General features: G+C 42.3%; 1 protein-coding gene across 1 annotated transcript in view; it reads right to left on the bottom strand.

Annotated features, from left to right (window-relative positions):
- Positions 1-11,538: 11,538 nt before the first annotated feature.
- The window catches only part of wdr17 (WD repeat domain 17), a 42,806-nt gene continuing 34,923 nt past the window's right edge, over positions 11,539-19,421 (bottom strand). The window contains exons 25-32 of the mRNA XM_034540164.1: positions 19,040-19,151; positions 18,785-18,926; positions 18,305-18,407; positions 18,058-18,159; positions 16,400-16,495; positions 12,751-12,818; positions 12,003-12,100; positions 11,539-11,908 (exon numbers count right to left, since the gene is read on the bottom strand). Coding sequence (XP_034396055.1) covers positions 11,789-11,908; positions 12,003-12,100; positions 12,751-12,818; positions 16,400-16,495; positions 18,058-18,159; positions 18,305-18,407; positions 18,785-18,926; positions 19,040-19,151 — 841 coding nt within the window. The 3' untranslated portion in view covers positions 11,539-11,788. The remainder of the gene's footprint in view (positions 11,909-12,002; positions 12,101-12,750; positions 12,819-16,399; positions 16,496-18,057; positions 18,160-18,304; positions 18,408-18,784; positions 18,927-19,039; positions 19,152-19,421) is intronic.

Genomic DNA, 19,421 nt, shown 5'->3' with positions numbered 1-19,421 from the left:
TCGCACTCGGCTGCAAAACGCCCCAGTGAATGCTGGAGGTCACGGTCCGAGGAGGCAAACAGGACCACATCATCCGCAAACAGCAGAGAGGCGATCCCGAGACGAACCGGATCCTCTCCGCCCCCTGGCTGCGCCTAGATATCCTGTCCATGAAGGTCACGAACAGGACCGATGATAAAGGGCAGCCCTGGCGGAGGCCAACACCCACCGGGAACGTGTCTGACTTACTACCGAGGAGACGAACACAGCTCCTACTGCAGGCATACAGAGACCGGATGGCCCGTGCCAACGGGTCCGGCACCCCATACTCCCGCAGCACCCCCCACAAAACCCCCCGAGGGACCCGGTCGAAAGCCTTCTCCAGGTCTACAAAGCACATGTAAACTGGTTGGGCAAACTCCCAGGACCCCTCCAGTAATCTTGCGAGGGTAAAGAGCTGGTCCACTGTTCCACGACCGGGACGGAATCCGCACTGTTCGTCCTGAATCTGAGGTTCGACAAGCGGTCGGAGCCTCCTCTCCAGCACCCTGGCATAAGCTTTTCCCGGGAGGCTGAGCAGTGTGATACCACGATAGTTCGAGCACACTCTCCGGTCCCCCTTCTTGAAGATGGGAACCACCACCCCGGTCTGCCAGTCCATGGGCACTGTTCTCGACCCCCATGCGACACTGAAAAGGCGTGTTAAGGCGTTTCATTTAATTATCATAAAATAAACTCAGATAACAGGGTGGACTGGATGTAACAGAGTGGAAATCATATCAGTGAATAATACATTTCATTAATGAAAGCAATTCATTTCACATTATAAATGTAAAAATTATGAATGTAACTTCCATTAAATCATTAATCGTGAACACACATATTTAGTTTAAAAAGAAAAAACGTCTGCTGCAGCTTGGTTACAAACTCTGGGGCAAATAAGGAAGAACAACATTGAACTGAAGTCATTTTGGTGGAAACATTGGCTGAACTTTCCAAATGTTTGTGAGCCACCAAGAAAACAATAACAACAGATTACTTGAACAGCTGTTACAATACTAGTGAATCAAAGAGAGAACGTTGGGTCAACAAAAGGTAAAATATTCACGTCTTAAAACAAAGGAATCCCTCAATGTCAAAGAGAGGATGAGATGATCAGTAGAGAATGATGTTGAAGAAGAAAGAAGGATGGAGACAATTAACCACAATTATTTTCTCAATTCAGTCATTCTTCAGTTATGGAACAAAATGTCAGTTTGTACAGTAAAACTAAATCAAGAAAGTATTGAGTTTAAACTGAAGAGAAACATTGCTGAAGAGAAAGAAGGTTACAAATGTTCCTCAGTTTCATCACCGATGATAATTCAGCTCAAACCACAGTGCTGCATAGAGGACATGAAATACTTTGACAATGTAAAACAATTTATATTCATATATACATGACAATACACAACACATGAAACATAAGACAATACCAGAGAAACTCACATCAAATAATTTTAATGAATGTGTAGCTTAATGAGATACTATCTCATGAGATAGTATCTCATTATAATGAGATAGTAAGTCGAAGTAATGAGATAGTATCTCATTATAATGAGATAGTAAATCGAAATTATGAGATAGTATCTCATTATTATGACTTACAGGATCCTAATTTTTTTTCTTACAGTGCGGAAATGGGCTTCCATAGGATCCTCCTTGGTGCCAGTCTCTCTCTTCATTAAACATGACACACGTCAGTAAACAACTGGACAAGGCTTTAAAATCACGGATTTCGTGAATTTTTTTTTTTTTTTTTAGGACACGTTGGACCAGACGTAATGTTTTCAGCGGCGGATTGCACAAACACCGTCATTACCCGTCTGTCTGATGCTGCGGGTCAGAAGAAGTAGGCTGCACCTGTTCGGCGTGGCGCTCAGCACTGTGAGCACTAAGAGGAGGAGGAGGAGGAGGAGGAGGAGGAGGAGGAGGAGGAGGAGGAGGAGGAGGAGGAGGAGGAGGACGAGGAGGACGAGGAGGACGAGGAGGAGGACGAGGAGGAGGAGGGGGAGGAGGGAGGGGCATGTCGGGAAGAAGCTCTCACAAGAACTCAAATAAATGCCCCGTCAGATATCAAAACGCATTTGGGGGGAATTGATGACAGAGAGAGAGTAATTTTTATTCTTAAATACTGATGAATGAAGAAAAAAAATTGATCTCCAGCAGAAGGGGCACTTTTCTCATCCAGGGCTAAAGTGTGTTCACAGTGTGTGTTCACAGCGTACCTGCCGAGAGGTAAAACATTAACCCTTTTCTTGATCTCCAGAAGTCGGTCGACATCTCTGCTTAGAGCAACAGCATGACTGAAGGTTGGTTCAACCAGCGAGTCGGAAAACAAACACACAAGACCGATATGAACCAAACAACATCTCATTCAGAGAGATATATAGAAAAAAATATATAACATGTAGGATTCACTCAATTTAAAGTCACCTGAGAATCCAGTGGCTCCATCTGATTGGCTGAGCTCTCTGCATGTGGGTGTAACCAGGAAAGAGGACGTCAATTTCTCTGAGGTTCAGAAAGAGGATATAGGGCAACTTTTAAAAAGCACAGCTACAAGTGTGTGTTTGCGTGTCCCAGTGTGTATCTGTCTTACGCTGCTGCCCGCTCCACCATTGTGGACATCAGCTGTAGGGCATTGTCTGTCAGGGTTGAGATGGCATCTCTCAGCCACAACCTCATGTCAGTCACAACCTGGTGAACACACACAGCACAGTGAGCGTCTCACTTTATCAGGTACCAAACTACAGCTTTAATATTAGAAAGACAAACCTGGTCGTTTCTGCTCCTGCCAGTGTGCAGCTTCCCTGCAGGTGCACCTATCAGCTTCTGAAACAAGGAAAAACAAGCAGTGAAGGGACTACATTACAACATCGCTCATCAGTCATCAGTCATGACTGAAAAACCCAAGATCATTTAATGCCTGCGTCCTTATTGAGTAAGAGGACTCAAACATAGAAATGTCCATTGTCACAAAACACTATATACAGTATGTAACAAACCCTGAACAGTCATGTTATTATTATATGAAATCCAATTTTACTCATTTAATGAAAAACAAACACGCTCTACTTCACCTTTAGCCTGCGCTCATTGGCAGTGTGAATGTCCTCATCTTCAGGTTTGATCACAAAAAGTCCTTGAGACCACTCTCCAGAAATCTGGAGTATAAAAAAGGACTGCATCACCAAGTACAAATCGATACACACAAACACAGTACTTTTACATCGTAATAGCACATGTATGGACACCCTGAATTATAGGCAGCATTTGCTACTTATGTACAGCAAATCAACAGCATCATGTTATTTGTTATTGGTTGCCTAATGCCACTAGCATTGCCAAAGCAAAACATCAGGCTAGAGCGCACCCTGAACCCTGACCATTTAAGTGAAAGAATTACTGAAGCCGTTTGGCAGCCGACATCCATCACATGACGATAGTATTGTTCAGCACCAACTCTGCATAATACAGAGAGGAATTCAACCCAATTGCACATTTTCAACTGTCATCTGTCAGCCTAAATCTACACTGTCAATGGTACGCATACCCACAATGCAGCAGGAGTCTATTTCCTTGCAAGTGTGAGAGAACTGTGATCAGAAAGTTCATAATCATACAGCCTAGTCATTTGCAACTAACAGGTCAGTGTGTGTGTGTGTGTGTGTGTCTGTAAGGGAGAGAGCAGAGTTCACCTGATCCAGCCCTTGTACAATCTGGTTCATCTCCTCCGTGGTGACCAGCTTCGCCTTCTCCAGAGCCTTCACATACGCCTTGCTCCCCCGGATGTCAGCATTCCACATCCTCTGGTCATACGCGATGGATGCGTTGAACTTCTCCATCATGGGATCAGTGTCTCCCAGGAAGCGACCCCCCCAAAGTTTACCTCCCTAACGAGCAGAAGGGACAGCAATAACGTGAGCACACTGCTACGTTAACGTCAGGTTCAACACATTTGGCAGCAGACACAACACAGTATGACACGTGAGCTGCGCGTGTTTACCGGCTTTAATGGAGAGAGTTACCCAGTTTGACAGCTTGCTTTAGCCTGCTGCTTTAGCGTTCAGCTGGGCGGTAAATCAACAACACGCGCATGTCCCTCGAGCTAAACGTTAACACAACACAAGACACAATGACGCCGCGGTCGGAGCTTCACGTCGGGAGCTTCACATATACATATATATATATATATATATATATATATATATATATATACACACACACATATATATATATAGTTATATATATATATAGTTATATCTATATATTTAAAAAATCCTGTTGCACAGAGCAATACCTCTCTTAACCTCCAGGCATGTGTAACCTCTGTGAGATGTCTCCTGGCCAAATGAATCTCATGGAGCTGGGCAGGCTTGTGGTAACAGCAGTTTATTCCAAATCTGCATTCATGACAAAGGACAACATAGTCATCTTGTGTGGGCATTCTCTGTCTATTCATGTTTGGTCTTCTACGAAAGAGGCAACACGTTCAAACCGACTGTTTGATTATACCTGTTTTTGGTGAGTTCAAACTAAATATATATTGTACTATTATCATACTGGTTCTTAATAATCTACGTTTTTGGTTAATTTAGGTAAACATTCTGTAAACCGTATCTTGTTAACAGAATATTCTCGTGTAACTTCTTTTTTTGTGAGACTGTTGCAGTGGACTTTATAGCGAGAATATGAATAAGAAACATATATAGAAACAACGAAACAAAAGTAATAGGCGTCTTCTGACTCCTCACCTCACCTACAAAGCCTTGATTGGTGATGCACCATCATATCTTAAGGACCTTGTAGTACCATATTGCCCCACTAGAGAGCTGCGCTCACTAAATGCGGGGCTACTTGTGGTTCCTAGAGTCCTAAAAAGTAGGATGGGAGCCAGAGCCTTCAGTTATCAATCTCCTCTTTTATGGAACCAGCTTCCACTTTCAGTCCGGGGGGCAGACACAGTCACCTCATTCAAGAATAGACTTAAGACTTTCCTCTTTAATAGTGCTTATAGTTAGGGCTGAATCAGGTTTGCCCTGACCGTATGTCAAAAGGTAGTGAACTGAAATTAATCTGTGCTCTTTGTGTTGACTATCTCTGTGACCATAAGTCATAATAATAAGTCATCTGATTTATAGTTATCCCAGACACTTTATCTCAAATGAGTTCTGTCATTCGACTCTGTTTGGGAAGCTGACGTTGACGGTTAGCTTCAGCGAGTACTTAAAAGTCACACTCAGCTGTTCACTCTTCAACTAGCGTGGCCGGGCTGACATGTCGCTGTCATGGGACATTTTTTGTGGTGGCGTCTTCAATTGATAACCTATGCGGTCCCGCGGCCCACAGGGGCAAAAGTTGCCCTCTAGGTGGAGCTCGCGGCACCATGGTTAAGAATCACTGCTTTAGAGCCCAACTGATACTGGATTGTGTGGCCAATGCTGATATTTGAGAGTTTAAAAATCTTTAATCTATCAACAATATCCAAGTCCAGTGGCCCGTAGTCCTGTACATTTATTTGTTGTTCTTGTTGTTGCATGTTTTACTGCCTCACTGTTCTTACGATGATGCTGCTGATTGAGGCAACCGTTGCCGCTTTATGACAACTATTATTGCACATTTCTCTGGGCCATGGTACCTTATGCACGCTTACTGAGTCTTAAGTCCCCAACTGTGAAAATGTTGTTTTTGAAAAGCTAAACACCAACAAATATGTAGCTCAATATTCAATTAAATAAATGAAATATCTATTTTTTTCAATAGATTTTAACCTTTTAAACTAAAAAAACTATTAAAAAAAATCAGCATGTTGATTTGGAATTGAAAGGTCGATATTATGAATGTGTGCCAACAATTATGTTTCAAGTTGTATATAAATTATTGGATGCTTACATTTTCCTTGACGTGCACTCTAGGTGAGTAATGTGTATCCACCAAGCTATGAAAGATCGGAATAAAAATCAATGAAGCTTTGAACTATATTCGGCACAGGCATACGTATTGCTTCATATTTATGAGCATCATACTGATTAGGAGGGCGTCCCCTTTACTATCTGTTGCTGTCCTTTGCTGAGGACAACTGAATTAAATAAACACTTCACGGAAGGATCCCTTATATTGTGACTAATATATTTACTGAGAATCGTATATTACAGTGAAAATAAACTTGTCAGTACTCCCTGGTGGACTATGTAAACCAATAAAAAGCCTCGTCAAGACGATAGTCGTTGGGTTCTCAGACTGCATTACGGTCAAAGTCTCTTTTGCTCTCCACACGGACTGTTTACCTGTGTTCAACCAAAGCCTGCTCCAACGTGATTGGACAATACAACTCAGACTACAAACTGAAACAAGAACGCTTCCGATACCAAAATCTCATCACATTATCAAAACTTGCATATTGATGCTGAATCTGTTTAGAGATTTTATCCCGAAAATCAGTTTGAAAACCCAGTCCAATCCAGGCAGATTCACTTGTCACCTCTCCCACTGGCACACTTGTGGCTTTTAACATGCGACAGCAAAACTAAAATTCCAGCCGCAAGTACTGCAACTGTATGGTTTCTCTCCCATATGAATTCTAATGTGCCTCTTCAACGGCCCCTTCTCACTGAACCGTTTCCCACAGAATGAGCAGCTAAACGGTTTCTCCCTCATATGACTTCTCAAGTGTATAACTAATGTCTTCTTCTGACTAAAACTCTTGTTACACATCGAGCAGCTGAATGGTTTCTCCCCGGTGTGACTTCTCATATGAGTCTTCAGATTGACCTTTGCACTAAAACCTTTGTCACAGACCGTGCAGGTGAAAGGCTTTTCCCCTGTATGGCTCTTCATGTGGGCGTGCAGATTTCCTTTGCAGCCAAATCTTTTATCACAAAGCTTGCAACTAAACGGCCTGTCGTGGGTGTGGGACTTAATGTGATTCAGAGTGCCCTCGTTTTTCAATGTGTCTGAACCTGACTCTTGTTCTCTTGTCTCCTTCCAATCATCATTACTGTCCTCAGTCTCTGAGTCACAGCAGTATGAAGACAGCAACTGATGACCGCTGTCAATTTCTGTTTCCATCTGTTGAGCTGAGCTGGAGGCTGGAGGCTCCGCCTCTTCGCTCTCCTCAGTCTGTCTTTGATGAAGCTGGGAGGGCTGGTCTTTATCTTCCTCATCCTCACTCTTCATAGAGACAACAGTGAATGGGAACTTGGTGAGATGATCTTCCTCCAGTGCTTGAAGCTGCTCTCCCTCCCGGCTGTTCCAGAGCTCCTCCTGTTCCTCTTTAATGTGTAGAGGAACTGGGTCCTCCTGGTCCAGGGTCCTCGATTTCTTGCCTTCTTTCCTGATACTCAGATTTCTGGCATCTGGAGATAAAAAGAAAATACAGACAATCCCTTATTACTATAAACCGTAATGGCACTTTGCTAACATGCTTTTCATTCTTATATCACAGGGTGCTGTTCCGTTGCATGTGCTATAGGCAAAGTTCATAAAGACAGCTTCTCCTCCGAGACACCTCAAAGTGAACAAACTGATGTTGTAACATAACCTGAGATGCTAACGTACACCACACCGGAACCATGGATCACAACTGTTTCATTTGATTTATTGTATATAGCGCCAAATGATAACTGGAGTTATCTCAAGGCATTTTTCATAAAGAGCAGAACGCTCATTTATAAAACAGAGCGTAGGATCCACACTAAACGTTTGCGTACATACAAAGGAGGAAATGCATGTATGCATACCCTGCCAGTGAGCTATTTATAAATCCCAACTCAACCAGTAAATGTGTGCGCCACATCTACACGTCCACATTCAACCATTAACGGTCAATGTAAAGCACCTTATGAATGTTGATGCATGGAAATGAGCACTTCTAATTCTTCTATTTACTGTATCCACCACCCTGGGTGTCGATAGGTGAACACAATTTATTAATTTGTATATTTTCTTATGGCATTATGATTATGAAGAGAGTAAAATAGAGAGAGACAGATGTTTTTGAGGTGGATACTGGTATCGGGTAATGTTATCACGACATGTTGGCCCCCCTGTACATTCACGTTTTTTTTATTTTTTCAATAAACACATCGTACCAGCAAATAGCCTTGATGTGCATCACTAAAGATTTGTTCGTTTAGAGAATTGTGATAAATATTTTACAGTGTAAACATCAACTTGTTAGTGCTAACTGGTGGACAAAATATGTAATCTTCTGTACTGCAACTTTGTGTTACTCGTCAGCTGACATATATAGGGATAGATCTCTATATGATAACCTAAGGATTATTTTCATTATCGACTTTATTTTCTTGATTCTCGCTCATCTACAGAATGTCAGCAAATAGGAAATACATCCCAACACAAGTTTTAGCAGATGGTGAATGTCAAATGTCTTCTTTTGTCTAAAATGAAAAGATTCACCATCATAGAAAACTTAAACACAAACAAAACGTATTAACATTAGAAGCTGGGGTATATCTTTTTTCATTAAAAACACAACACTGAAACAATTAATGGAGTATAAAGATGATGCAAATTATGTTCCTCAATCTAAGTTTCACAGCCATTCTCACACGCCGTTTCATTCGTTTGAGCGTCATGCATTGCGCTTTTATTATGGAGGTCTAAGTGAGCCAACTTCCGGTGTGGATAAATTATGCACCGCTGCATGAGCCGAGGCTAGCATCCTTTTCACTAACGGACCGATCCACCGTCTCTGCGCCGGGTAAAAGCGCCGTGAACCGGCCACTATTCAGACCGGTGAACCCCACCGACCTGCTTTGTTGCTGTGGGATCCGGGCGCGACGACTCCCTCCAGCAGCCTGCGCAGGAGGGCAATCTCCTGCTCGTAGGTCGACATGGTCGTCTCCAGCAGCCCGAATATGTCCTCCACAGCCGCGGCCAGTCGCTGGTCAACGAAGGCTCGCAGCGTCTGAATCGCAGACATCTTTTCACACACGAGGAGCCGGGCGGCGAACAGCGGTGTTGTGTGGCCGTGTCGTGCTCCGGCCAACACGCCCGGTCCGGAACCCCTCCTTCACATATGAATGTATATTACACGGGAATCGACATTGCTTATGTGTATGACCAAAATACCTAAATGAAATTCATATAACTTATTTATTGTAGTAAATTGTAAAATAGTATTGTAGAGTTTTTTAAATTATATTTTTAGAATATGTAGAATAAACATGACGAAATGACACAGGGTGTATATTTCAAATTTCATCTTTAACATGCATGAAAATGAACTTATATTACATTTGTTTGAATCATTGTACTGATATAAGTAATGTAATGCAATGGGACAATAAAATATGACTCTTTCTACAGAACAAAACAAAAAGGATGCTCCCATTAATAAAATAAATAATACTAATACATTAGAATTTACTCACCAAAAAAACTGGAGCACAGCCTTCTTCAATCAATCCATTTATTTTTCACATGAAATCGTACTAGGTAAAGTTACAACTCCCATAAAGCACACGCCTCCTCTTTCCTCTTGCCAGAGTCCTCTGTTCTGTCAGATCGGTATGTTGAATGGGCTGCCAAGTATTTCCAGATGTTGCCAAGTTACTTGCTTGAATTCCATTTGCTAATACAATAAAAAATACCAATGGTCAAATATCACTTCCATGAGGCTGTTTTATGCATGTTAACTTTATTAATCAATCAGTTTATTTCTAACAAGAAATCGTAATGTACAACTCCAGTGAAAGACAGAGATTTGCCGATTGTTATATCCACAGTCACCGCTTTTACAAGTGGGTCAACAAACAAACAAACTATCATAATGCACACAGACCATGAATGTATTATTGTTAAGCCATCGAGGCAGCTCTAATTATTTGTTCTCTGGATTGAGGGCAGACTGGCTCTAGTAATTCACTATTGCTTCTTGAGGGAAAAGTGGTATAACAAGAAAGTATGGGCCGGACCTTGCTGGTTTGCAGCAGACATCAGTCTCCAATTCTGAGCCTTGAACTCTCCATCTTTCTAATGGCCAGCAGGTTGCAAAATGAGGTCCAATTGTATATATTTATTATCTTAATAAACATTATAAACATGCATTTTTGCTGTTAATCACTTTTATCAAGTCTTTTTCAATACAGCAGTATGTCCATTTAGTAAAATATGCTTAGAGTACAATAGACAATTATGCAGGGCATGGTTTAGGGCGTAGCTACCAGGGCATTGGCATATTTGGCGTGGTCAAAACTGTTACTTCTTCATGTTTTAAATAAAAAGTTGTCAGGATTTACATGTTGCACCTTTATTAACTGCATACTTTTTTAGGTTAGTGGTGCTTTGCACCTTAAAGGAACCACCGTACAGTAGGCTGTACAGAATAAAAGTCCCAAAAGGTAACAGACGTTTAATTATTCTTAGCCATATCTTTTTCTTCCACCTGTGATATTATTACAGTTTAGCTTACAGCTTTTATAGCTTTGTATTTCAACTCTTATCTTTTTTTAGGTAATACAGTTAGAAATATAAAGTTTAAATTACATCAGCAGAGCTTCAAAATGTGTTTTAGCTGTTTACATGCAAACACCAAATGCTCTTTACGTACAAGTACGCTTGTATTCAACCTTTTTCTTTTTCTATTGATTACGCTTTTTAAAGCACAAATAATTAATTTGTGTAGCTTTATAATCCCATGAATTTCAATTCCCACCCTTGACACTTTGCATGTTTCACATCCAGCTTTTCTAGTAATGCATTTATTTTCTCTGCTTCTTTCTGGTTCATCCTCCAATTCTGATTAAGTTTCAGCAGTGCACTGCAGTGCATTTTGGAATCTTCAGAAAAATGATTTCCCATTTCAGTCCGCATTTCTAATTAATGTTGATATTTCTGTATTGCAGCATTAGTGTTTTTGCTGTTTTCACTATGTGCATGTTATTTTTGTATCAATCTAAGTAACTGAATGCAGGGCTACTTGTGGTTCCTAGAGTCCTAAAAAGTAGGATGGGAGCCAGAGCCTTCAGTTATCAAGCTCCTCTTTTATGGAACCAGCTTCCAATTTCAGTCTGGGAGGCAGACACAGTCTCCACATTTAAGAGTAGACTTAGGACTTTCCACTTTGATAGCGCTTATAGTTAGGGCTGAATCAGGTTTGCCCTGGTCTAGTCCGTAGAGATGCCTAACCTGCTCGGGGGACATCTTAGGATACACTGAGAGCCTCTACCCTGTTCTGTATTTCCTTCTATATGAAGTCATGTCTCATTAATGCACATTACTAACTTTGCACCTTTTCTGAAGTATTTGTGCCTTCTCGCCTCACAGGTTTCCATGGATGCTGGTTATATCTGGACCCTGGTCCGGCCCGACACCTCCCGCTATTATCATTGTTATTGCTAGTTGCATTGCAATTAGTTAATTATTGGCAATACCATTACTGCATTTATTATCGTTATTATCCTACTACATCCACTGTTGCTGTTATTTTTGGTAGTAGATTTGAACTCTGTTATGTTGTTCATTCAGTACATATGACATCTATTGTCCACCAGGGAGAGGGATCCTCCTCTGTTGTTCTCCCGAAGGTTTTTTCCCTTTTTCTCTGCGTGTAAGGTTTTTTCGGGGAAGTTTTGGGCTGTTAAAAAATAAATTGAATTGAAAAATGTAATTTTATTGTTAGCTGAAGACAACAACAAATATCTGTAGGTCTGTTTTAATTGTTCTTCTTTCAATCTATTAACCTTACTTGGAATGTCCTCTCTTTGTGTGTGTGTGTGTGTGTGTGTGCGTGTGTGTGTGTGTGTTAGAAGGGGTTGATGCGGAGTCCTGTTCCCAGAGGAGAGAAAGGATTGACTTCAGCCCACATTAAGGCATCATTAAGAGAGATCGCTGATTTATCATCCTCCAGCAAAAACACTGGACCCTGCACATAAAAATAGAAAACAATGAGAAAACTCACAAGTCGACAAGACACGTTAGTGGATACAAACCACCAATAAATAAAGAAGCACACACACCTGTATTCTGTGTCCAGTGAAACACGACAGTTGAACATCTGAGTGGCTTGGTAGATTGGACCCTGTCACATAATCAGCACCACAAAGGACTAAACCATCTAAGAGAGAAAGGAACATGTTTAGCTGGTTAACCATTACAAATATGTTTGTATTACCATCGCATTTTATAGAATAAAAAGTCCATAATTGTTATGGAGTTGATCAAGAGTTCTATCTCCTCTGCTCCTTCATTAATGTCTCCCACTAAGCCAGACTTCACCCAATCAAAGAGCTTCTTACCAGTAGCCAATCACTAATACATATGAGGCTTATTTTGCTGATCCCAAAATATACCTTTTATGAGCATTATTTTTATTTTATTTAATCCAACTGTCTTAATTGTGTTTAAAAACATACCATGTTTACAGTTTAAAACATATATGTCACCATTTGAAGCACCATAACAGATTATAGCTTGAAGCTAATGTGCATGTGCAGTCCCTTGGCAGGTCAACACAAAGAGAACACAATAACAAACAGTACAGAGTAAACACATCAAACAAAGTCATACAAGAAAGAACATACAATATAAAGCTACACACAATAGCACATCCCAAATGTTTCTATGTCAGATAAAAGCCATGAAGACCAAAAGAGGGAATTCAGGGTCCATAAACTCCCCATATAAATAATAATAATAATACATTTTATTTGTATTGCACTTTATATTTAACAGTCTCAAAGTTTGGTTTAGAACTGTTATTTATACCAGGGTGTGTTGGTTGGATTCTCCTGTCGAGGCAGCTAAACTCCTCTCTTTGGCACTCTGATGAAGGGCTGTGGAAAACAGACGGACAGAGATACAATTATGAAGCTGTATACCAGACATAAGCAATGTAGAGGTATTACAGTGAAAACAACATTCACTATTAATAGTGCAATGATACCTCATACATCTCTATATCTGGTTCCACCCTCTATACTTATTTGGGAAAAGATCTAGAAATCAACATTCTTCCTCTTTACGGAATTCAATGTGTCAATGTTGCTGCCATCCTCCCCCTTATATGCCTGACATTGTACAACCTGCTGGCCATTTTAAGTTTCCTACACACAAACTCAATGAAGCCTGATGTTAGTCTGCCAAGAAAAGAGGCTCGACACAGACTACTTTTCTATTCTCTGCTGTGTTTGACGTGCCAATGCCCTAACAGTTGATCGCTTTAGAATATGGGAATGTCTGACAGCTTGTGCCATTTTGCTTCTTTTCTTGAAAATATGTTTGTTTTTTTAATTTCTCTACCGGTGGTAGACTTGTTCGACCAGCCTCCCTCTTTCATTCCTTCAGCCACCTTCTTGAAAGGGTCGGTGTTGCAATATTTGGGCAATCCAAAAGCCTGTTGATATCCGATACCTTCATAATGCTTAAAAGGTGTGTTTCTCTTTCCAACCAGAAATGAAATGAAATGAAAAACCAGAAATCAGCTAGTTGGTTTCTGTACAACGCACAGAGCTGGTCATAAACAGGAACGGGGCTGTGAGCCAGAGCCTTCAGATATCAAGCTCCTCTTTTATGGAACCAGCTTCCACTTTCAGTCCGGGAGGCAGACACAATCACCTTATTTAAGAGTAAACTTCAGACTTTCCTCTTTAATAGTGCTTATAGTTAGGGCTGAATCAGGTTTGCCCTGGTCCAGCCCCTTGATATGCTGCTATAGGCTTATAGGCTGCTGGGGGTCGTTCTAGGATACACTGAGCTCCTATCTCCTCTTCTGTCTCTCCTTATGGATGAATTTACATCTCTCCATTGCACATCACTAACTCTACTTCCTCCCCGGAGTCTTTGTGACTTCACGTCTCATAGGGTCCCCCCCCTCCTCTCTACCTCCTTCTGTTTCATGGATTGTGGAGGTCTGGATCGTGGTCCATGCCTATTACGAATTATTCATACATCCTGTCATATTCATTGACTGTGTTTATGTAACTCTGTAATGCTGTTCATTCTGTACACATGACATCTATTGCTTCTGTCCATCCGGGGAGAGGGATCCTCCTTTGTTGCTCTGCTGAAGGTTTCTTCCATTTTTTTCCCCATGAAAGGTTATTTTTGAGGAGTTTTCCCTGATCCGATGTGAGGCCCTGGGACAGGGATGTCGTATGTGTACAGATTGTAAAGCCCTCTGAGGCAAATTTGTCATTTGTGATATTGGGCTTGTTACGTGTGTTGTTGCTGCGCCTTCTCTCTCTCTCTGGCTCCACCCCAGGATCCATACAGGTGACGTCCATTGCCTGCGGATGAGCCACCAGCTGAGGGCAATTGGCTGATTGGAGCTGCTGGGGTATAAGAGGGTTGGGAAGCCAGCCAGACGACCCCGTGGGCCCAGTGAGCAGAGGCGAAGGATCAGCGGCCAGTGACGGTGCTACGCGACACTGGTGGGTCGCAGTCCTCCTGGCGCCATGCCGGCAGCAACGCCGATGACGTCATGACACACACCACGGCCGTAGCTTCCCAGCTGCCCACAGCGGGCCAGGTCGTATCGGAATGCTCGGCAACCTCTCTCGAACAGCCTTCACTTCTACCCCACGCACATGCATCCCTCCATCCAAACACCCCTTCCTACCTTCCTCCCCTTCCCTACCCCTTTTCCCATCCTTACCAAACCCCCCCCCCCCCACCTTCCCCATCACCCAAATGTATCTTATGCTAACCACCCTACCTCGCACGCAACCCTTTCTTCCACAGGTCAGCCAGCAATCTTCCACAGCTCCTTCCCGCACCACGTACCTCCACCCACTAGGTCCACCCTAGCCACAGCGCTAGCTTTAGCACACCCAACGGCCCGACCATCCCTGTTGTCCCACACATTCAGGCAGCCGGTAACTACGTCAACCTCGCCCAACTCATCTACCCATCCACAAGCAATCCCCACACCCCTAGAGAACTGCTTACCGTCCTCGGCCCCATCGAGCTCAGCCAGCCTCTCCCCACCCGGTCCAAGGAACTCACCACAACGGAATTCGCATACGCTTTTTCCCTGTACCGCAACGTCATCTGCTCGGCCCTCCCCGACCGCAGGCTCAAGCTCGACAATTACTTGATCTTAATTCTCAACCTAGCCTTGCGGTTCGGTAACAACAAGTTTTACACCTACCACGTCCTGTTTGCTTCCGAGGCCGCCGGCTGGGTGCAGCAGTCCAACCAGGGCACGTACTGGGGAACCCTCGACCCATAACTGTACTGCAGAGTCTTCGCAATCCCACCCTTCCCTTAACTGCGAGCTCTGTGACGCTCCATCCCATCCAGCCTCCACATTCGTCCTCAACACCTCGGTTGCACCCCCCAGCTACCCGTAACCAAAGCCCCACCTTCCACCGCAGCCGGCCTCCCGCAGTCCCGCATTTCACTTCTCATCTCCAATTTCCTCCTGACCCCCAAATGCACCAAGCGCATCTACATTGCGATCTACTCTGACAACAGCGCAGTAGTCGACATCAACATGGGACGGTCGGGCAGCCTAGACATAATGCAGTTCATTTCCTAGACTAACCCTAGTCTCAGCTCGGCATCAGTTCATCATCCGAGCCGTCCACATCCCAGGTCACAAAAACCTCATCGCTGATTCACTTTCTCGTTTTTCTTTGCAGAAATTCAGACGATTAGCACTAGCCTCAGAACTCCGGCCGACTCCGGTCCCACCGTTTTCAGCCACAATCTTCATCTGACCCCACAACTGGATCACCTGGTCTCCGCCTCCCAAGACGCCATCATCACCAGCATCGCACCACCAACACTTTCTACGTACCTCACAGGATGGAACAGCTTTAAAGCCTTCCACGCCTTCGCCAACTTGCCATTCCCATCACTCGACGTCCTCACACTCACTAACTTCATCACGTACGCCCATTCCCACAAAATCGGCAGAGTGCTGTCGTCAAGCATTCTAAACTATTGTAACTGTTTTTGAGTATCGTCGCTTCCTCAATTTGAGGAAGTAGTCCTTATTCTACCTTTTGATTGATTAAACGCCTTTTTAGTTTATCCCTTTGTTGCGCTACATTTATTGTTGCTCCCCGCCTCCTCTAGACCTCAGTCGGGGAACGTAAATAAACTGAATTGAAATTGAATTTAATGTCCAAAGAATGCTCCTAAAACCTGTCTGAGTTGGAAAATACTCCATTCGGCAAAAGGCCTTATTCAGACCTTTTAGCTCTAATGGCTAGCTGAGACTACTGTGAGTTGTCACAGGGTTCCCCTCTTTCCCATCTTCTCCTTTAAACTTCATATATCCCATATGACTCAATTGGTGTTCATTTATTGTGGTGTTTTTTTATTTAAGTGTTATTAATAACATTCAATTGTAATACCCTTTTCTTTGTATTTGTGTGTGTGTGTGTGTGTGTGTCTCTGTGTAACCTACTTGTTACTTTGTGTGCAGGCCCGCCAGGCATCCAGCTCTACAGACAGCTGCTCAATCTTCAGAGGAACACACACTTCCCTCCGCTTCAACAGCTGACTGAGGAAAAAAAAAGAAAAACATGGTTGGACTGACTTCCAAATCGTTCATCCAATTTAAACCTGATAATGGCAATTATCAAGGTAAAGAAATAATGAATGAGCTGTACATCAGGACAAAAGAGTACAAAGAGTTTATTTCTGAAAACTCCTGCTGTAGCAAATCAAAACATTTGCTAAACAAGACTCATTGCCTATTTTACCTTGCTATCATTTATTTATATATATATATTATTTTTTTCACACTCCAGTAGCGGGGATTGCAGCAGACGACAACCGCAGGAAGCTCGTAAGCGATCACAAGAGCACAGTGTTTAATAAAGTCATTATTATCATCCTGGTCTGTTGCCGTCATTGTGCTCCGGTGTACCCCAGTCGGTACCAGAGAAGTGTTACACTAATATTTTGATATAGTAATGCTGTTGAATATACTCATGTTCATGCGAGAAAAATAGTTTTCTTTGAGAATTAAAAGGAACGTCAGGTGAATTATTGATATTGTGGTGGATACAATGTTTCAAATTGTGTGCGTCCACATCCACAACATATATAGTAGAGTGTGTTAAAACTTGTTCTCAGTGTTTTATTAGGCTTAAATTAAAACTGCACAGATGAATTGGAGCGCACACACATCTCTCTCTGAAGATTAGTTACGAGAACGCCATACGTAGATAGACACAGCGGCCTTGTGGTGGTTTAGTATTAACCGGTAGAAAGGAGACTGTAGAGCAGGGGCCGGGATGCTCAGACCAAATAACGATACGAGAGTGACGGGGGGAGAGACGTCAACAAGAACCTCCACATTCCTTAGAGTAACCGGCTTGAATTTGAAATATGTAATGAGAGAGGCTGCACCTGCTTTTGAGTGCGATGCTATAATATGTCAATGTGTTTGTTCGGCAGTTGGGAAAGACAGATGTGGAGGGAGGTTGTTGTCTTTAATACCGGACCCAGCTCAGGTTTATTTGTGAATCCTGCTGGTTACAAATAAATCTATGTGACGTGAACTCTGATCCAAACTCTGTGTTCTGTGGGTGTTTGATTACTGAGGTCCAGCGTTTGAGTATCCTGTGGCGTCTCACCAGCAGTCAGATAGAAGAGAGAAACAAGTTTATACAGCATCAGGTGAAGAGATTAGTCAGCATTTGACCAAGAAGGAAGAAATCCAGCCACAACAATATACAGGTGTGGGTGAAGTTGTCATGATGACTACTGGGCACATCTCAGATAAACAGTATAATCACAGTCATCTGATGAGTTCTCTGCCCTTAGAATATTTTAAAGAGCTACAAATTAGCACCAGCCTTGCTAAACCATAAATACAACAGCTAAATCAGACAGTAAATAATTCTTGGTACATGCAAAACACCACAGAAACAACAGTATTTTAAATACTGTATTCGGGACTACAAATGAAAAATAGCCTATTGGCTAACTAATTTACAGAAATGTTTTTATTAATATGCAATGTCCCTTATCAAATAAACCAAAGTTAAAACATTTTTTAAAGCCATGTAAAACAAATAATTATTGACACATGTGCACACACAGCTGTGTGTCTACCTGGTGTATTCGTAGAGTGCAGGCACAATGCTAGAGTACTGTCTTCTGATGGCCAGCAAACCGCCGATGTAACCACACAGGATCAACAGCTCACTGCGGGCTCTACACACACACACACGCACACACACGCACACACACACACACACACACACACACACACACACAAAGTCTGACCATGTATGGGAAGCAACAGCATTGGTGAAAGCAATTTAAATAATTATCAATGCTAAGTAATAGATGCTCTTACCCAGTCAACTTGGCCATGTTGAGGCAGTCAGTTCTGATGTAACTCATCAGGTCCAGGATTGGTTGAACAATATCCACTGTCCAATCAGGTTGATTCAGATGTTCTGGTGAGGAAGAAATTCAAACAGTATTTAAATTGATTGTAATTCAACTGTATTTTATATCAAATCAAGAGTGCAGATTTTTAGGGTTTTCATAGAGATTAGTTTAGAAACTGGTCATTCATAGATTACATTTGTTTCTGCACCAACATGGAATGGCTCATTTTATCTACGTATTCAGTATAATATGAATTGCTAAAAGTATTGGCGGAAAAATGTCAATCACACAATACTGATAGCATGTCAGAATCTAACTTTTACAACAATCAACATGTAAATAGTGCCAATTATTTCATATTAAAAGGTAATTTGTGCCATCATATTGTTATGATAGGTGGATATCCACAAACAGACACACACTGAAACTCAGTAGCCAATACCTTTAACATGATCTAGCCCTATCCAAAGGGCGTTCTCCGGTTCAGAGCTCAGCAGGTGGAATTTTACTGCTGAAAACAAATCTCCATCACACATGGCTGCTTCTGCCAGGGCCTTACATTCCTCTATTGAAGGGAGACCGCACTTGAATGACAAACAACACATAATCGTAGTCATTATAATCATCACAATGTTAATATCCTCACCATCAAACATGGAGCATCCATTCCATTTCATCATAATGATTGCCTACTCACACTTTCATGAAATTGGTTAATTTCAGTGACACTTCCTGGGTAAAATGCACACAGCTTAGCCAATAGAATGTTGTTGTCAGGAATCATTTGCAGTAGGTCAGCTGAGAGCTCCCTAAATGTAAAAACGGTAGAGATAAAAGTTCTGCTTTGCATGGACGACACCTTAGCAGCCACTCTTGGTGTGTTGTTGTGCACTGCAGCCCAAGTACTATCAGCACAAGTGGAGGCCTCTAACTCTAGAAATGTTGGCTGATTTATTTAAATTCAAGCTGAAAATCGGTTTGCCGTCACTGGACTCCACCTGTGCTCAAAGAACTTGGCCTTTAAGACCAGGGACAAGTGCCATGATGCAAAGTCTAACCTATCCTTTAAATTGATATTT

The sequence above is a fragment of the Cyclopterus lumpus genome, chromosome 1 (genome assembly GCF_009769545.1).
Source record: "Cyclopterus lumpus isolate fCycLum1 chromosome 1, fCycLum1.pri, whole genome shotgun sequence".
Taxonomy (NCBI): domain Eukaryota; kingdom Metazoa; phylum Chordata; class Actinopteri; order Perciformes; family Cyclopteridae; genus Cyclopterus; species Cyclopterus lumpus.
This window is presented reverse-complemented; position numbering and strand designations above follow the sequence as displayed.